This window comes from Mizuhopecten yessoensis, unplaced genomic scaffold (assembly GCF_002113885.1).
Source record: "Mizuhopecten yessoensis strain PY_sf001 unplaced genomic scaffold, ASM211388v2 scaffold716349, whole genome shotgun sequence".
NCBI classification, from domain to species: domain Eukaryota; kingdom Metazoa; phylum Mollusca; class Bivalvia; order Pectinida; family Pectinidae; genus Mizuhopecten; species Mizuhopecten yessoensis.
Genome location: NW_018480072.1, coordinates 974,654 through 991,841, shown reverse-complemented (window position 1 = coordinate 991,841; position 17,188 = coordinate 974,654). Strand labels below are relative to the sequence as shown.

At 36.2% G+C, this 17,188-nt stretch overlaps 1 protein-coding gene across 1 annotated transcript; it reads left to right on the top strand.

Moving 5' to 3' along the window:
• The first annotated feature begins 126 nt into the window (after positions 1-126).
• Positions 127-16,891, top strand: LOC110443504. Its single transcript, XM_021487754.1, has 9 exons — positions 127-424; positions 4,916-5,052; positions 6,117-6,796; positions 8,840-8,968; positions 9,855-10,126; positions 10,580-10,666; positions 11,770-11,982; positions 12,723-12,791; positions 15,998-16,891. Exons 1-9 carry the CDS (start codon positions 335-337, stop codon positions 16,103-16,105), a joined length of 1,785 nt encoding a protein of 594 aa, XP_021343429.1. The 5' UTR covers positions 127-334; the 3' UTR covers positions 16,106-16,891.
• Positions 16,892-17,188: the final 297 nt, after the last annotated feature.

The following is a 17,188-nucleotide window of genomic DNA, read 5'->3' as shown; positions in this document are numbered from 1 at the left end:
ACACCAATGATGTAAATGTTTTCAATATAATTTATCAAATTTATATATAAATAAATTAATATAAAAAAATATTCTACAACTTACCCAAGGGAAATAACTCTCTTATTATTGTTTGTCAAAGTGGAGTGGGAGGAGCATGCAGACGATGTTGAGAAGGATTAACTTGAAATGCTAGGCCCATGATAGTAATGGGACGTCATGTCACATATTTAATGGATAAAGTATAGCTACCTACAACACAATGGTATCAGGACAACTTACATATTAAGCCTGCACGATAATTTACAGAATTTTGAATTAGAATATCAGGAAACGGACAGTTGAAAAGTTAGTCATGGATGACTTTTCATCAACGAGGTGTATCTTGGATGAATCATCTGAATGGGATCACGACGAAGAGGACGTCAAACTCACACCATCTCATGTAATTATGATCTCAGTAGTCCACATGCTTCAAATTTTATTTTAACTTTATTTAAAACTGCTTCTTTGATGTTACTGTTCGTACTTGTTATATGTGCACAGGGACCTGACAATTAAACTGTTAGTATAAAAAAAAAGTATTATTGAGGCCTTTTCTGATGACCATACTGCATGTAGAGTGGTATATAAGTGTTGTTCTTACATAACCGAACTACTCGGTAGTGAAGTGGACTTAAAACCTATCGATCAATCAATCAATCCTTCACACCAGAAAAACGTTTTGATTTTTTTTATAGCTTTGTCTTAATTTTCATAACCCACTATAGTTTAATATGAGGTTTCTGATTTATACATAATGTAAAATAGTATTTAAAAACAAATTAATTTATGTTTGGTGGAAGGGTTGGTTTGAATGGTTTGTTCAGGGTTTTAAATTGATGCTACAGCTGAGCTATTACTGATCAGATCATACGAAGATGGTGTCCACTTGCAGTTCATGGGGATGCACTCATGCAAAGACCATGCACTTTTAAGTACATGCCGTTCTCGCTGAAATGTCATAATCCGAGGACATGGTAGCTTAAGCAAAGAGTTTTAAGACTTTTGTAATATAATATATCTCTCTCTAAAAGGACAAACGAAACCAATCATATTTGAGTCGCTTAATTGGGCGAAAGGTCAACACTAAAGAAAAAAGGGATGGATGGTGCCCCCGCCGTTTGGTTCCCTGGCTCAGTGGCAATAAGGGAATAGAATTTTCCTAGATATTTTTTGCTTCCCTTGCAAAGACCCTTTTCTTCCCTCTTTACATTTCTTCCTTCCCTTTTACCTTTTCCCCTTCATTCTACAATGTATTTCCCTTTGCTATAACCATCAACCTTCTCTTGACCACTTCAGTTTTTCCCCTGATATCACATTTATCTAAATATCACAGTTCTGCTGCCTTCCCTAGGTACATGTACCAAATATATACCTGGTCCTCGGAAATATGTTAGCTCTATTGCGGTACAAATACTGTAAATTCAAAATAAAATTAAGTGGAGCGGATGTTACTCTTGTGCGAAAAAACCAAAGTGAAATCTCTAGTATTTTGTCTGCAGCGGGACAAGGATCCTTAATTATACCCCACGCAACGAAGCTAGAATCAGCTTGTCCGTCCGTAGAAAAAGTTTGTCCCGACAACTCCTTCTAAAGTAATGGTTAAATTTCAACAAAACTTTCCACATATGATAATTATATAACTACCTGACCTAAATTTGTGCATCCAGGTATGATTTTTTTCATTCTGACCCTTTTTTACGAAGTTATGGCCCTTTGTTGGGGCTCGAATGCGCGACCCTTGGCTCTCAAGTCCGATGCTCTTCCGCTGAGCTAATTAATGGGAAATTCCCTACAGCTGACGCCTGTAAGGCAACCTAACCAATGCACATCTTTTACACTATTCTTGGGTATGACTGTTCATGTACAGTAGTTGTTGAAAAATCCTTGTCCAGACAACTCCTCCAAAACTATGGGGCCAATTTCAGTGAAAGTTTTCAGATATGATAACTATTACCCGAAGTTGTGTATTCGGGTATTATTCTTTTCATTCTGACCATTTTTACACTATTATGCCCATTGTTGAAAAATGCTTGCCCGCACAACTTCTCCAAAACTACCGGAAAAATTTCAATGAAAATATTCAGATATTATAACTACCACCTGATGTTGTGCATCCAGGTATTATTTTTTCAATCTGACCCTTTTTTACGGAGTAATGGCCCTTTGTTGAAAAATACCTTCTCCAGACAATTCCTCCAACACTTCCAATTTCAACAAAAATTGTTAGATATGATAACTACCACCTAAAGTTGTGTTTTTCCAACCCTTTTTTTATGGAGTTTTGGCCCTTTGTTGAAAATCCTTGTCCTGACAACTTTTCCTAATCTACTGGGTCAATTTCAAGGAAAGTTTACAGATATGGTCATTACTCCCTGATGTCGTGCCTCAGGGTAGTATTTTTTAATTTCAACACTTTTTATGGAGTTGTGGCCCTTTGGTTAAAATCTTTGTCTTGACATATCTTCCTTGACTACTAGGACTATTTCAGCAAAACTCGTTCATCTGGTTGGGCTAACAAGATTTGGTATGCAAGTATGTTTTGGCATTGAGAGGGAGTACAGGAAGTATATGAGTGACCTGTATACTTAAATAAGTGTACAGCTCAGCTAATAAAGAAATCACATTACTGGTGGGAGACTATATATTGCTTTGCAATGGTTTGCCTTAGTAAGCTGATACAATACACAAGAAAGTATCACGGTACAATATACCGTTGCAGTGCTATAACTGTGAAACATGAACAAGAAAATGGCAACTTGTATAGCACTGCACTCTATATTGTACCGTGATACTTTCTTGTGCATTGTATCTAATTGTTTTGTTTGCCTGTATCGAGATAAACTAATAGTACATTTAAAAATTGTCAATCAATTTTGATCAAACTTTAAACACTGTACATGTGCAGTCATACCCAAAAGTAGTAGAAATTATACAACAATATATTGCGATAGTATTTACTATTGAAAATGTCTATATAACAAAATCTGCTAAAATCCTGCACTCAATCATTATGAAGTTGACCTTTCAAGCAGATATTTGTATCATAATATGTATCGTATTGTGAGCATCATGCATGTATTGTGAGGTATGCATATCGTTCCAGGCCTAAATAGTAATTTGATCATTGTTGCTGATATTTAAATAAGGCCAAATAAAATAACTTACATACCCTAGATTTGTATGCCCACCCTAAATAGTAATTTAAATATTTTTCAAAACGAACAAAGAAACAAATTGCCTACCTACCTACCCTATTTGCTGAGGATGATAATGGAAACACATTTGTTTTTGTTTTTTGTTTGGCCTAATTATAACTACTGCATTTGAATAGATCAAGAATAATATCTGAATAAACAAGGGTCCATTGATTGCGTAGATCAGACAATACAGTGATCGTTTATCTTATTCGGGATGTAAATAATCGGACAATATTTCAGCGTCCCCTGGACACTTCATATCAACAGTTTGTTTATTTTGATAAAGTCAATATTCATAAGTGTATGCATACTGTCAGATCTTAAGCCTTTTATATCATGTCCAGGCTATCAGTATTATCTTAATAGAACGGGGTACACATGCACCAAATATATGTTACATATTCTGGTGAACAATACCATTGTTTCAAAGGACATTTAAGACAAATTGGTTATAAGTGAGCCAAGATGATGGATTTCTACATACCAGTAGGTATATTAGATTTTACACATTTGTAACCTTGTGTACATTGAAATCTGACTAAAACGAAAGCTTTGTTGATAGAGATTTACAGAAAATATAGGTTTTGTTTTAGACATAAATTTGAAGTAATTTTTGTGCAGAATATGATTTTCATTATGTACAGTGATGTGGTCACATAGAACTCACTAGGGAGATAACAGATCACTTTCTGGACGAGGTCTAAATAGTAATACTGTATAGCGCTTTAAATTCATGGAGTCAATATTTTTGCGGTTTCATATCAAGTACATATTTGCGGGGGTAAACCCTTTCACCACTGTAGACCATAATGGACTCATCCAGATCAATGCATGGTAGAGTTTACTAAAGTTACATGAGTTGAAAGGGTTAAGTTTCGCTGCGCATTCAAATTCCATGTGTCGTGCAAAGTATTTTGAGTGTCATCATTTAAGGGTTAAACCTCAAAATACAGGTAAACCTTTTAAAAACACTGATCCCGAGCGTCGTCTTCACTCGAAATCAAATGTGTATGTACCTTTTTAGGAGTAAACTGTAATCAATTGATCACCTACTGTGTACACATAAATATGTTGTGGCCACCTATATGTAAGCGTGTTTTTACATGGACTGCTCATTTGTCCGGTGATAATCTGAGTTCATTTAATTAGCTTGCATAACAGCGTAGGGTTAATATAAGTATTTTCAACATGTTGTGAATCAAGGTCCGTAAAAGTGGTTAACATTTTCTGTGATTTCGCTGGTATTAAGAATTCGCGGATATAAGTCAAAGCGCAAATATAGCAAAATAAAAAAATAATGCGAAATATGACTGCTATACAGAATTCATATGCAGAGTTCTGAATGATTTTTTTTTTAAAACTTAATTTTTACTGAGTTTACTAGTGTTTTTCTGGAAGAATCCAAAACTCTTTATATCTACAGTAAAAGTTTTAGTTTCTTTTTTTAGTACTTTTGATTTAAAGATTATCAATTGCAAGAATCTCTTGTAATCTTCAAAGGACAATTATCAGCCTAGTGATTGGTCAGTTTTTTTATACCTGAGACCAATCAAACAACTATCTTTGTGCCTTCAATTTTGCTATGACATATTCCAGGGGTGCAGAGAGAGAAAGTGAGTGTAATACCTGGATACCCAGGATGATCTGCTGGTGGATTTTGCTGTAACGGTTAGTAACCTATAATTTTTCTTTAGAAAACAGCCGCCACTTCGTACCCTGAGCAGCTGGCCAGTAGAACAAGCATAAATTGTGACAGGATGGACAGCGGTCAAGCAACTGCAGATCCTCTTACCTCTGATAAACATCGGTCAGGTGCTGAAGTAAGAAACAGGTAAATACTGAAAACAGACTACTACAGTATTCCAGAAAAGCTTTGATTATTGTTGGACAATTCTCCTTGATGTTCATCCCTGCATGTAGTATGTAAACTGATGGCAAAATTTCACCACATCCCATGCTATTGGAATTTAGCCATTTTTTTCGACTTGATAAATGAAACCCTCCCTAATTTCAAAAATAAAATCAAGCTAGATCCAATATACTATATATATATCATGAATATGTATCATTTATCATTAATTTTTGACTTGACAATAGAAAAGTCCAATTTTTGATAATGGTTGTTTTGACATCCTATCAAAAGCTAAGGTCATTTAAGAACATGCCTCTATGTGTGTTGTGTAAGCGTGCATGTATGTATGTGTGTTAGATGCAGGGTATGTTGGTGTATTTGCCAGCTTGTGATAGTGTGGGTCTGATGCTGACTTTATAGTGCTACCTCACTGAAATACCATGCTGAGGGCACCCAGCACAGCATTTCACCCAGTCACATGATTAGACTGCAGACACCGGGTGAACCTGTTGTTGTCATTACACTTAATGCTGAGCGTCCAACAGGGAACAACAACTACTATTTAAAGGACTTTGGTATGTCCCAGCCTGGGAATAGAATCCATTGCCTTCCTCACCTGGGTGACATTCAACATTAATCCTTTCACCACTGTAGACCATAATGGACTCATCCAGATCAATGCATGGTAGAGTCTACTAAAGTTACATAGGGTTGAAAGGGTTAAAGCCACAAGTGAAGTATTGCCAAGCAAGGCACTAGGAGACAAAAGATAGTTAGAGGTAGAGAGAAATACAAAAATCCCAGATATTGCGATTGGTGTAGCAGACTTATTTTTTCAATGCTTTAATTTTGTGTCCCCAAGTAGGGTGCACAAACGCGAGATGATTTATCAAAGCTATTGTCATGCTTAATAACAAAGTTGCCTAGTTACAGTTATAAGCAGTGGTATGGGGATTCTTAAGGTACAAAATTATCCTTATTTATTATAATTAATTAACAAATTTGAGTTTGGCCAGAAATAATGGAATAAATTCTATTCCTAGGGCAACGACAAACAGTGGACTTCTCCGTTCTATTGACCAGGTTTTCTACAACTCCATGGAATCTCAACCGAACAGAATGACAGTCGGTTGTTTGAATGGCGGAAAATCCAAGATGTCCTCCAACCGAATTCCAGGATGGGCCTGGACCCTACTGGTGCACATTTTAGGAATCAAGTGCCATGAATCTAATATGAAAACGAAATGCTTGGCAATTTTTTTGCAACTTTTTACCATCTTAATCGCCTGTACTTTCACAGTGAGTGGAGTTATACATACTGTTTACGACGTCATGTCGAAATTCTCCGATACAACTTTACTGATTGGAATCGTGAACCTGATCCTTGGGTTTAGTTGGATATGTTTGGGAATTTATTCAAATAAACTTTCGAAGAAACTTTTCAGTAATCGTAACTTTGTGGAAAGTGTTCGGATACACTCGCGGACATTTTTTAAAGTCAGTGCGGCTGGACTTTTGATATTTCTTGGTACAGTGGCTATAATCATCAATGGTTATATCAAATATACAGAGTTCGGTCCACGCCATTGTCAGACGCTAAATATAAATACCGTCATATGTCATGTGATGTATACCTCCCATGTGTCATTCTCAGTTATCTCCCTTCTATGGAATTTACTAGTTGGTTGTATGTTGCTCTCCGTCTGCAGAACACACACTATCGGTGGGTACCTTGATATATGAATGATTGATCACTGATTACCGGCAACATTTTCATTGCAGTTTTAATATTTTTACCCCCTCAGAAATGAAGGCGAATTTATCATTACAGCGAACATTAGTCAACAAAATAATATACATTAGGATCTAACATGAGTTTCCATTTCATATGAGATTTCTGAAACGAGACTAAGAATTTTCAATTTAACGAGCCTCTGGCGAGCTAAAACCAAATATTTGTGACAAATTTCATAAATGCCATATGAAATGAAAACGAGTGTCAGATCCTTTTTATCACATAATCAAGATTTGTGGCATTTATTCTTGAAACTGGACAACTTTCATGCAACCTCGAAATGTAAAAATTGCCATTTTGTCTCCAGTGCGGAAGTCTGTGATGTCATGTACTTCGCCTATGCGTGATGTCACAATTTAAACAATTGAAACTTACAGGCAATCACAGGGCCGATAGGTCATTATTCCATGGATTAATACGCAAAAAAATATGACATGGGTATATTCACTGGATAACACAGTACATTATTTGATAAATAGTAATTAAATGCCAAGCGCTAATTTAAAACTGTTCGAATATGGATTTTACCGGCTAAGGGTGAAAGTTTGACTGGGCGAAACTTTCCTGGTGTACAGCACTTTGTTGCAAATTATCAATTACTTCCTTTTCTAAATATTTTCTATTATCATGGCTAACATAACCAGGGATTAATGCAGGAATAAAAAGTTTATACCCTTTTTTGAAATAGGGAAAAATATGCGTAGTTGGTGCATGACCTGTCCAGTGAGGGCTGTTAATTAAAGACACTTAAAATTGACTGCTGGATTAGAATAAAACGTTTGTGTGACTGTTAAGATAGTATAAACTAAACAGTGTTGTAATATATCAGCAGCGACAATTAAATTGAAATAAATCACTCAGTCGTGGAACTGATGGAAAATAGTAAAAACAAAATGGAACCAAGACAGATATTCATGTGATAGTATTTAGTTACAAGTGGGGGAATTTTAACTGAAATAGGGGTAAATAATGCCAAAAATTGTGAGGGAAATTGACCCATATTTGGCCATATATAAAAAAAGCCTGTACATATATGCGATATCACAAGAAAAATATAAATAATGACTTGTTTCTTAAAGTCATCAAGAAGTGAAACAGATCTCATTGTTACAGAATTAATTTCATCAGTTTACACTGCTGTGTTTCTACAAAACGGAGTACATTCTTTATTGTATCCGATATTACTTTGTAGAATTGGTGTGAATTCACTGATTTTCATGGGGTTTTAATTTCATTGATTTCGTGGATAATTGTTACAAATTCGTGGGTCCACGAAGTAATTAAAGTTTGATAAAAAGAAATTATAATTTGAGTAGGTACTCGTAATCCACAAATTCATGTACCCAAGATTTTTTTATTTTTTTTTCAGTACAAATATTTTATTCCCCCAGCCATTTTTTCATAATATGTATATGCAGATACTGCTTCGAAGCAGATATATATATACATATATAAATATTTTGATAGGGGATGCCAGGGTTGGGGAGCCCTGGAGTCAGCCCCTGAACAATATGGTGTCCTCATGCAGGAGGGTTCTCATTCAACATCCATCAGTCAAACTATAAATAAATAAGTAGGAATGTACCCAAGAAATGGTGTTTTGTTCCTTGGTAAACCACAAAATTTTGGGCCCCACAAAAATATATTCAATTTAGCCAAAGTACAATTGTATGACATTGTGTCTGTCAAGAATCTGATATAGTTATTTAAGTATCATTTTAAGTGACGAAGGCATTGTAAATAATTGTTCAATTTACATTATTAATATCAGTTCAAAATGAGTCCTAATTGTTGTATATATATGTGTTCATTCAATTAAGTTGATAAGAAAAAATGTTTCTTGAATTCATTATTTTATGAAGCTCATACATGTTTTTGGTTACAGATAATATTTTCAAGCATCTTTTATCACTATTATATCAATTGATAACAAATTGATGATACAGTCATTTTGTTTGATGTCTTTATAAGGTGTACGCCGGTTTATCAGAGTGCTTGAGCACGATGCCAAATTATACATGGACATCTGTAGCGGAACTCATACGCGGCTAAAGTCTAACAGTGACGAGGATATGGACCTGATATCTTGTGCATCAAGCAGTGAGTCTATGAAATAGATAATAATCTAAATATATCTATAGAGTGATTCCTGTGTAATCTGAAATATACAATATATTAGTCAGATTAAACAGGATGTTAAAGTTCACAGGTTTATCTTTGGTATTTTCTATAAGAAATTGGATTAAAGCCTTAGTTAGCCGAGATGGCAGCACAGGCTGTATATATGCTCCCCAGAGAAAGATATTGGCTGGTTGCAAATTAAAGGCCCTTTAACGACGAATAATAATTTGTGAACCGCTTTGAGATGACCAACAAACTAAGTTGTGATAAAGCGATATATATATATATATCAGTACCACAAATTATCATTAATTAATTATAATGTTGTATCGGACAAGATGTTGGATGTTGGTCATTTTTTCTTTACATTTTCCCTTCAGTTGTAACGCCATTACTCTCTACAAAGTGTAGTACTTCTCCCTTGATTTACATACGTTCCATCTTATGAAATGATATAATAGGGCATCGTTTTGTATCAAGTATAACAATTCAGAACTTTCATCCAATATGTAAGGATCTGAAAAGTGATATTGGGCTCGACTTTGTCTCGGTAGATGTCTCTTTTTCAGGTTCATATTCACCTCAACAAAAGTCTGTAGTTGATAAACATATGTTGTATATGTTTGACCTAAAATTATTAAATTTACTTATTTCACTTATTGGCCTGAACGTTAGTGCGCAGGAAGGTCTTTGATGTGGGAGGAAACCAGAGTACCGGGTGAAAACCCATGTGGTCGGGCAGGTGACCTCATACATTTTCACACCCTATCGGTAAATCGAACCCTGGCCGCCTTCTTAGGTAAAGTGAGCTATCCACTGCACCATCAGAATTTATTTTCAATTCTAATATTTCATAAATCTCCAGGGTCGGAGTGGTTCATTTGGGATGACGATGGAAACAGAGATGGATTTTCTGACAGTTCTGTACATGAAAACACATTCCAAAATTCACGGGGGATCATCAGCTCAGTAAACTCTGGCGATCAGCCAGAGAGATTAAGAGACTCGACTTTGCCTGGACATTTGCACTCTAGGGGAAACGCCCACTCAAATGGACACACCCACTCAGGGGCACACGCCCACCCAGAGGAACTGTCCCACTCGGGGCATGCACATCCAGCCAGTTACAGCTCACAGGTAAAGTGAGCAAAATTCTGTGCAACATGTTGATTATGCAATACTGGTGATATGTTTTATGCTCAGAGTATACAAATTTCAATTTTTTATATTGACCTCCATACTAGAGAATGGCTGTACTATTCATTGGACAAGCATGCATTATACATTTACTAATTTGAACTATATGCTGAATTCTATTAGGTGGATTGTAACTTCTATGGTATTGAAATACTCCAAGAATGATAATTACAAACATTGTACTTTGGTGACATGGCATTCACAGTCTAAATGAATGACACAGCTTTAATTTGTAGGCAGACAAATGACAATTAAAATGGCACATATTATGATGTTTGCCTGTGAAGCTGTGTCATTCATTAGACTGTAAATGCCATATCAACACAGTTCAATATTTATGTATTCCCACTACTAACCTTACCTTGTCACTTTTTTGTTGACTATTTCTTTCAGTTTGAGGATTCTTTGGTGGAGGACAAAACACTGACCAGAAGCGTTCTTTCTAACGAGGAGCTACTGATGTGTTACTGGAAGATCTCGGTAATTACTTCTGACACCCTACTCAATGTATATAATGCTGTTTCGTGCCTTTTTCCTACATATTAACAATTTGTTATTGTCATCTGATTGACAGAACAGTGGAAGATGTAGATTGACAGGTATTTGTACATATATAGAGTTATCGCCCTTGTGTTCTGGTCTTCCGGCAGTTGAAGCACGTATGAACCTTTTGTAAACAACTCTAATGTCATTATAAGCTACTGTCACCACAGGGTAAATGTATCAATTTGAATATTGGTGAATAGCAACATATATTTGCTTCATTACAATGTTTTATTTTTCTTTGTGACCTTTTTCGGAGATAGCACAATACCATTTCCATGAGGAATCTGAATTACACTGCCAAATTAATGGCCCCCACATGTTTCGGTACCTATATTTCCCCTTTTTTCTGTTTGTTCCTTACAGTATTTTTACCCTTTCAAGATGATTGGCAACAATAAGGGCAATACAAAGATTCTAAGTCTTGTGGCGTCGTAACATCACTATTAATAAGTTTTACAAAAAAAGGGATCTGAATGTGCAAATTGTTTAATCCGTCTTTCCCGTGCCGGCTAAGTGTATGTTGCATGTTTCTTCTGTCTTCTATGACCTTAGTTGTTGTAAAGACAGTGGAACTCTTTTTGGATTGAAGGCATAAATCACAATTAAGCAGCATATAGCCTTAATGGTGCTCCTAATAGGAAAGTTTGATTTCTATGAATGGTGGGTCAAAAACATCCTTGAAATGTTAGGGGTTATGTTCAATTTCATTTTCTGCACCCCTAGAATATTTCATGACAAAATGGAAGGCACACGGTTTTGCTATTTTTGATTGGCTTCAGGTTTAGTTGCTAGGCTGATATCTATCATTTGAAGATTATATAGGGGAGACATCCGACTTCACAGACAGTCAAGTTTTACCCTTACACTGCCGCATGATTCTTTTGATATACAAATCTACATTTGTATCATCGACAAAGTGTTACATGCAAAGTGTTCAATTTCTTTATGAGATATTCCAGGGGAAGATAAGAGAATGTAACCCCTGTGATTTCGTGGGGTGTAAATAATGCTCTCAATGTCTGTATTTACCCCTACAGCACCGCATGCGGATCACATCAACGTGCCTGCAGCGATGGCTGGCTAGCTGGATTCTGTTCGTGTTGGTTTGGTGCGGAGACTACATTCTCTATTGGATCAGTCACGACGCCATCATCTGGGAGGTCATCGAGTGCATCATCCCACTACTCCTACTGCTCATCGTGTGTTCCGCCTTCGCTGAGGCCAACGGGGAAGGCCAGAGAATGATCAGAGTGAGGCTACATACGATTACTGTCAAATCTCTAATATATAGTCCTATGTAAAATGAAAAAATGTATAATTTGAGGTGAAAATGTTAAGAGGAAGGAATACTGATATTTTTATTTCATTTCACAGCCTGTTAAAAGGACACACACAAACAAACTGATCCCTGAAATAAACTTATAAGACCCTGTCTGGAGTGAAATATGTGCTTACTAGCACACTGGGCTAAAACCCTATGTACCTGGTACATTACCATATTACAGGTTATTTTCACAGGAATGATATTTTCACATTTTTTGCAGGTCATTAACGTGTTTGGAAAAAATATGATCCGAACCATAATATGACGTGTAAAAATGAGCCAAGATTATATATAGGCATCAAAACTGTCAAAAGGAGCATGTAGTTGTAACAATTCATTTACATCTAAAAGTAGAACAAACAATTTGAAAATAGATGGGAAGGATTGTCTAGGTGAACATGCATTACAGGAGTTACCATGTATTTTTTTTTATTTGCATTTTTATACAAACGTCACCTTGAGATATCAGAGACAGTATCCACGAAAATTTCTTTCACCTCGTGTCTGGATCAAGAAATTATTTTTTGTGTTAATTTAGTACCGTAATTTTGGGTCAACGTCTTGAAAATTTCAGCCTGCATAAATAACCTGTTACAGGGTATTATGTAAATTAATTGTCTTTACTATTTCAAGTGCATGTATTTTATTATTGCCTGTTATTTTCAGTGTATTTGTCCAACAGAGAACAGACTGAAGCTATTGTATTTCCTAACTCAACAGCCACTTCAGATGCAAGTAAGTACACAGTTACTGCCCTTGAATAAGGGCGACGCATGAGTATTTGTTTCCCTAATGTGTGGTTGGGTTGTAATAAAATGGAAAGGAGATAAAATAATGAATAATGGGCAAACAAGAGTACATGTACTTAATTAAAGTGGATGGAACATGTTTCATAATTGTTGTAATAATAATAAAGTTAACATTTAATTGTGAAAGGATTTAATTCTTATTACAATCCCCAGCTGTAAAATTATAATTTATAAGGAGTAAAAAAATCAACACGTTATTTATTACATGATTGACTTTCGAATACATTTCATCTAAAACTGTTTCAGTAAGTAGTCCTGAAATATCAAGGAGAAATAAGGTATTCTTCTATTTTTAGCTCACCTGGCCCAAAAGGCCATGTGAGCTTATGTCGTACTGCGGCGTCCGTGTCAACTTTGTCAACCTATTCTAATCGCTTTCCGTCCGTCGTGCGTAATTTATTTTTGCATTTTCAACTTCTTCTCAAGAACCAGTTGATGGATGTTTTTCAAACTTGGTAAGAATCATCCTTGGTAGATGAGGCTAAAAAATTGTAAAATTGGGACTCCTACCCCAACCCCTGGGGCCAGTGCGGGGCTTCAAAGGGAAAATTAACCAATATTTCAAAAATCTTCTTCTCCAGATTCAGAGGTACTACATTCAATTTCAGTGCATAAAAAGGCAAAACAGGGGCTTTATTTAAATTGTAAATTTCAGGACCCCAAGCTATCCGTTCTCCCTTGGGGAGGGGGTAAAGTTTACTATAGTTTATATAGGAAAATAAATCTTTTGGGTATATTTTGACAACTTTCTGTAGGAAATTATTTTTAGCCCACCATCATCTGTACCAGAGGGATCTTTCTCAAATTTTATATGTAGGTTCCCTTGGTCCTGAGCTGTACAGGGCAACTTTTGAGACTGATCGGATAAACAACATGGCTAACAGGCAGCCATCTTGGATTTCGATAGTGAAAGTTTGTTATCGCTATTTCTCAAGAAGTACCAGAGGGATCTTTCTCAAATTTTATATGTAGGTTCCCCTTGGTCCTTAACTATGCAGGGCAAGTTTTGAGACTGATCGGATAAACAACATGGCCGACAGGCAGCCATATTGGATTTTGATATTGAAAGTTTGTTATCGCTATTTCTCGGGAAGTATCAGAGGGATCTTTCTCAAATTTTATATGTAGGTTCCCCTTCGTCCGTAGCTGTGCAGTGCAACTTTTGAGACTGATCGGATAAACAACATGGCCGACAGGCAGCCATCTTGGATTTTGATAGTGAAAGTTTGTTATCGCTATTTCTCGGGAAGTACGGGAGGGATCTTTCTCAAATTTTAAATGTAGGTTCCCCTTGATCCCTCGTTGTGTATGTTATATTTTGAGACTGATCATAAAAACAAAATGGATTAAAAGAAGAACTAAACAGATCTTTCTCATATTGCAATGATCGATTCTATTTCTTTCACATTAAGTACTGTACTAGTAAATATGTGAAATGACAAACTCACTTTGAAGGTTGGCTTTCATACACATCAGTATTAAGTTTAGATCAAAAGTTACCTCAAGGTGCATTTACTGTTAACATGACTCGATCAAACAGATTAGAGGAAAGAAGAGAAAAGATCGAACTGACAAAGAACTAATGAAGATGGTACAAAGGTGGGCGCCAAGATCCCTCTGGGATCTCTTGTTACTTAATGAGAATTATCCCTGGAGGATGATGGTTTCAAATTGTAAAATTGAGATTCCTACCCCAACCCCTGGGGCCAGGGCGGGGCCCCAAAGGGAAAATTAACCAATATTTCGAAAATCTTCTCTCCAGACTCAGAGGTACTACAGTCATTTTCTCTGCATGGAAAGAAAGATCATTAGGGGCTTTATTTAAATTTTAAATTTCAGGACCCCCGAGCTACATGTATCCGTTCTCCCTTGGGGAGGGGGTAAAGTTTACTATAGTTTATATAGAGAAATAACACTTTTGGGTATATTTTGACAACTTTTTGTAGGAAATTATTTTTACGGTGATAATTATCCTTGGAGGAAGATGTTTTCAAACTGTAAAATTGAGATTCCTACCCGAACTCTAGGGGCCAGGGCGGGGCCCAAAAGGGAAATTTAACCAATATTCCAAAAATCTTCTTCTCCAGACAGAAAATTACTCAAACTTAGTCAGAATCATCTTCGGTGAATGAGGGTATAACATTGTAAAATAAAGATCCCTGCCCGATCCCCAGGGGCTAGGGCGGGGCCCCAAAGGGAACATTTACCAATATTTTCAAATTATTATCCTTTGATGACATGACAAGTATTGTATTTCACTTAGTTTACATGCTGATTTCCACATCACATCTTAACAATGAAATAAAGCTACAAGTACCTATGATATAACTCAGGTGACCGCTAAGGCCCTTGGGCCTCTTGTTCTTTTGAACGACTTCTTCTGAAGAACTGGAGGACCTAGGGTCATGATATTTGATCAGTAGGTAACTGGGATCGAGTGCTATAACATTTCCTCAATGACCTTGACCTACTTTCAAGGTAACAGGGGTCAAATATGATAAAAACTTCAAACAACAATATCTTAAGAACCATTTGGTCTATATAGTCATGATACTTGGGTATGTTATGTAGACCAGCTGTGTGAATCATTTTCTTTATTACAGTTATGAGGTCAAAGGTCAACTTTAAGTGCTAGCCAGAGTAACAACAATATCTTAAGAACCGTTTAAGAGGTGTTAAATGTTTTGTGTTCTAGTTACCAAATTTGGTCTGAAGTTACCTATATGTCAGTTTAATGTAACAAAAGAAAAAGGTGAGCGATAAAGGCCCTCCGGGTTCTTGTTATACACAAAAGGTCAAGACCACATTGAGGTCAAAGGTCAAATCCATTTTCTTGGCCATAACTTCTGACTTGCTGAAAAAAGCTCTATGAAATTTTATAAAAATATGTAAAATGACAAGGCATTTTGGGGTCTGTGTGTCCAAGGTCAAATTCTCATTAAGCTCAAAGGTCAAATTGTTTGTCCAAGTTATAACTTGTATATCTCCAAAAGTAAATGTAGATTGAAAAAAAAGGTTTGTCACATAGTTAATTAATTTCAGAGATAAGGCATAACACAACCTTTATTCCAGTCCCGATGACCTTTTCAGGGAGCGTAATCCATCAGTTTTACTGACTTTCTTGTCTTACAGGTTTTCAATTTCTCCATCACTTACAATGCCGTATTTGGTGTTGTGGCAGCCTTTACCGTGGCCTTCGCCTCTAGGATCATCTTGGATGAAGTCTACAGTGGCAAATAGGAATTATAATGTGGCACATTTTCCTTGATGTACCTTGATGACCCTTTTATACCCTAAAAATCTCGGACAAAGTTTAGAGTGGTAAACTGAATCACAACACACTTTTCATGAATTTAAACTTAAATAATTTGTGAAAGTGAATGAATGACTGCCATTTTGATGCCATATTTATCCAGCAATAAGCCCACCCCACCCATATGTTATTTTATTGTCCTATAACTGTGATAAGCCCCCTCCCTGCTTTAAGTCAGACATTATTCCCCGGAACTCCGGTCTTCCTCCACCATCCAAACATGACACATCCTTAAATGACCATAGCTGTCAATAGAACGTAAAACACAAACAAACCAACGGAGCATTTCCTTGATGTGCCTTGGTGACCGTGTTATACTGTAAAAATCTCAAACTTTAGAGTGGTAAAATGAATCACAGCGAACTTTTATAATGCATATTTAAATTTATATAGTTTGTTTACATAAGTAAAGGACTGTCTTCTGATGCCCTGTTTATCCAGCAATAAGCCCATGTTTTGTAATAAGCCCACCCATATGTTATTTCATTGTCCTATAACTGTATTATAACAGGCTTATTAGAGGACAAATACAGTGATATATACAGTATATAATACCGTAAAGTACCTTGGAGCTACCACTAGCCCTCCACCACTGGGTCGCTGGTTCGAGACCTACGTGAGGGTCACCAGGTACTGGCTGTTGGTTTGTGGTTTTTCTTTGAGAACTCCGGCTTTCCTCCACCACCAAAACCTGACACGTCCTAAAATGACCATAGCTGTTAACTCATTCACCCCTGAAATTTTATAATGAACTATTCCAACCTTTGAATAAGAAGAGTTCAAATGTGTCTTCAGGGGTGAATGAGTTAATAGGACGTAAAACATAAACAAACCAAACCAAATTATACAAAGGTTCTATCGTAAATCTTTCTATTTTCCTGTAAACTTGATATGATGAAATATTTCAGTAGATTTATATTCATAAATATTTGAACTCACATTCCAGAGGATGCTATTAAAGTAATGATAATCCAATAATTTAGTGATCTTTGGCATTTATATAATATAAT

Excerpts from the sequence above, each read along its gene's own strand:
- LOC110443504 (XM_021487754.1), top strand. The coding sequence starts at position 335 with ATGGATGACTTTTCATCAACGAGGTGTATCTTGGATGAATCATCTGAA. Across the intron at positions 6,797-8,839 it reads CTGCAGAACACACACTATCG|GTGTACGCCGGTTTATCAGA; the intron begins GTGGGTACCTTG and ends TGTCTTTATAAG. Across the intron at positions 10,127-10,579 it reads CAGCCAGTTACAGCTCACAG|TTTGAGGATTCTTTGGTGGA; the intron begins GTAAAGTGAGCA and ends TATTTCTTTCAG.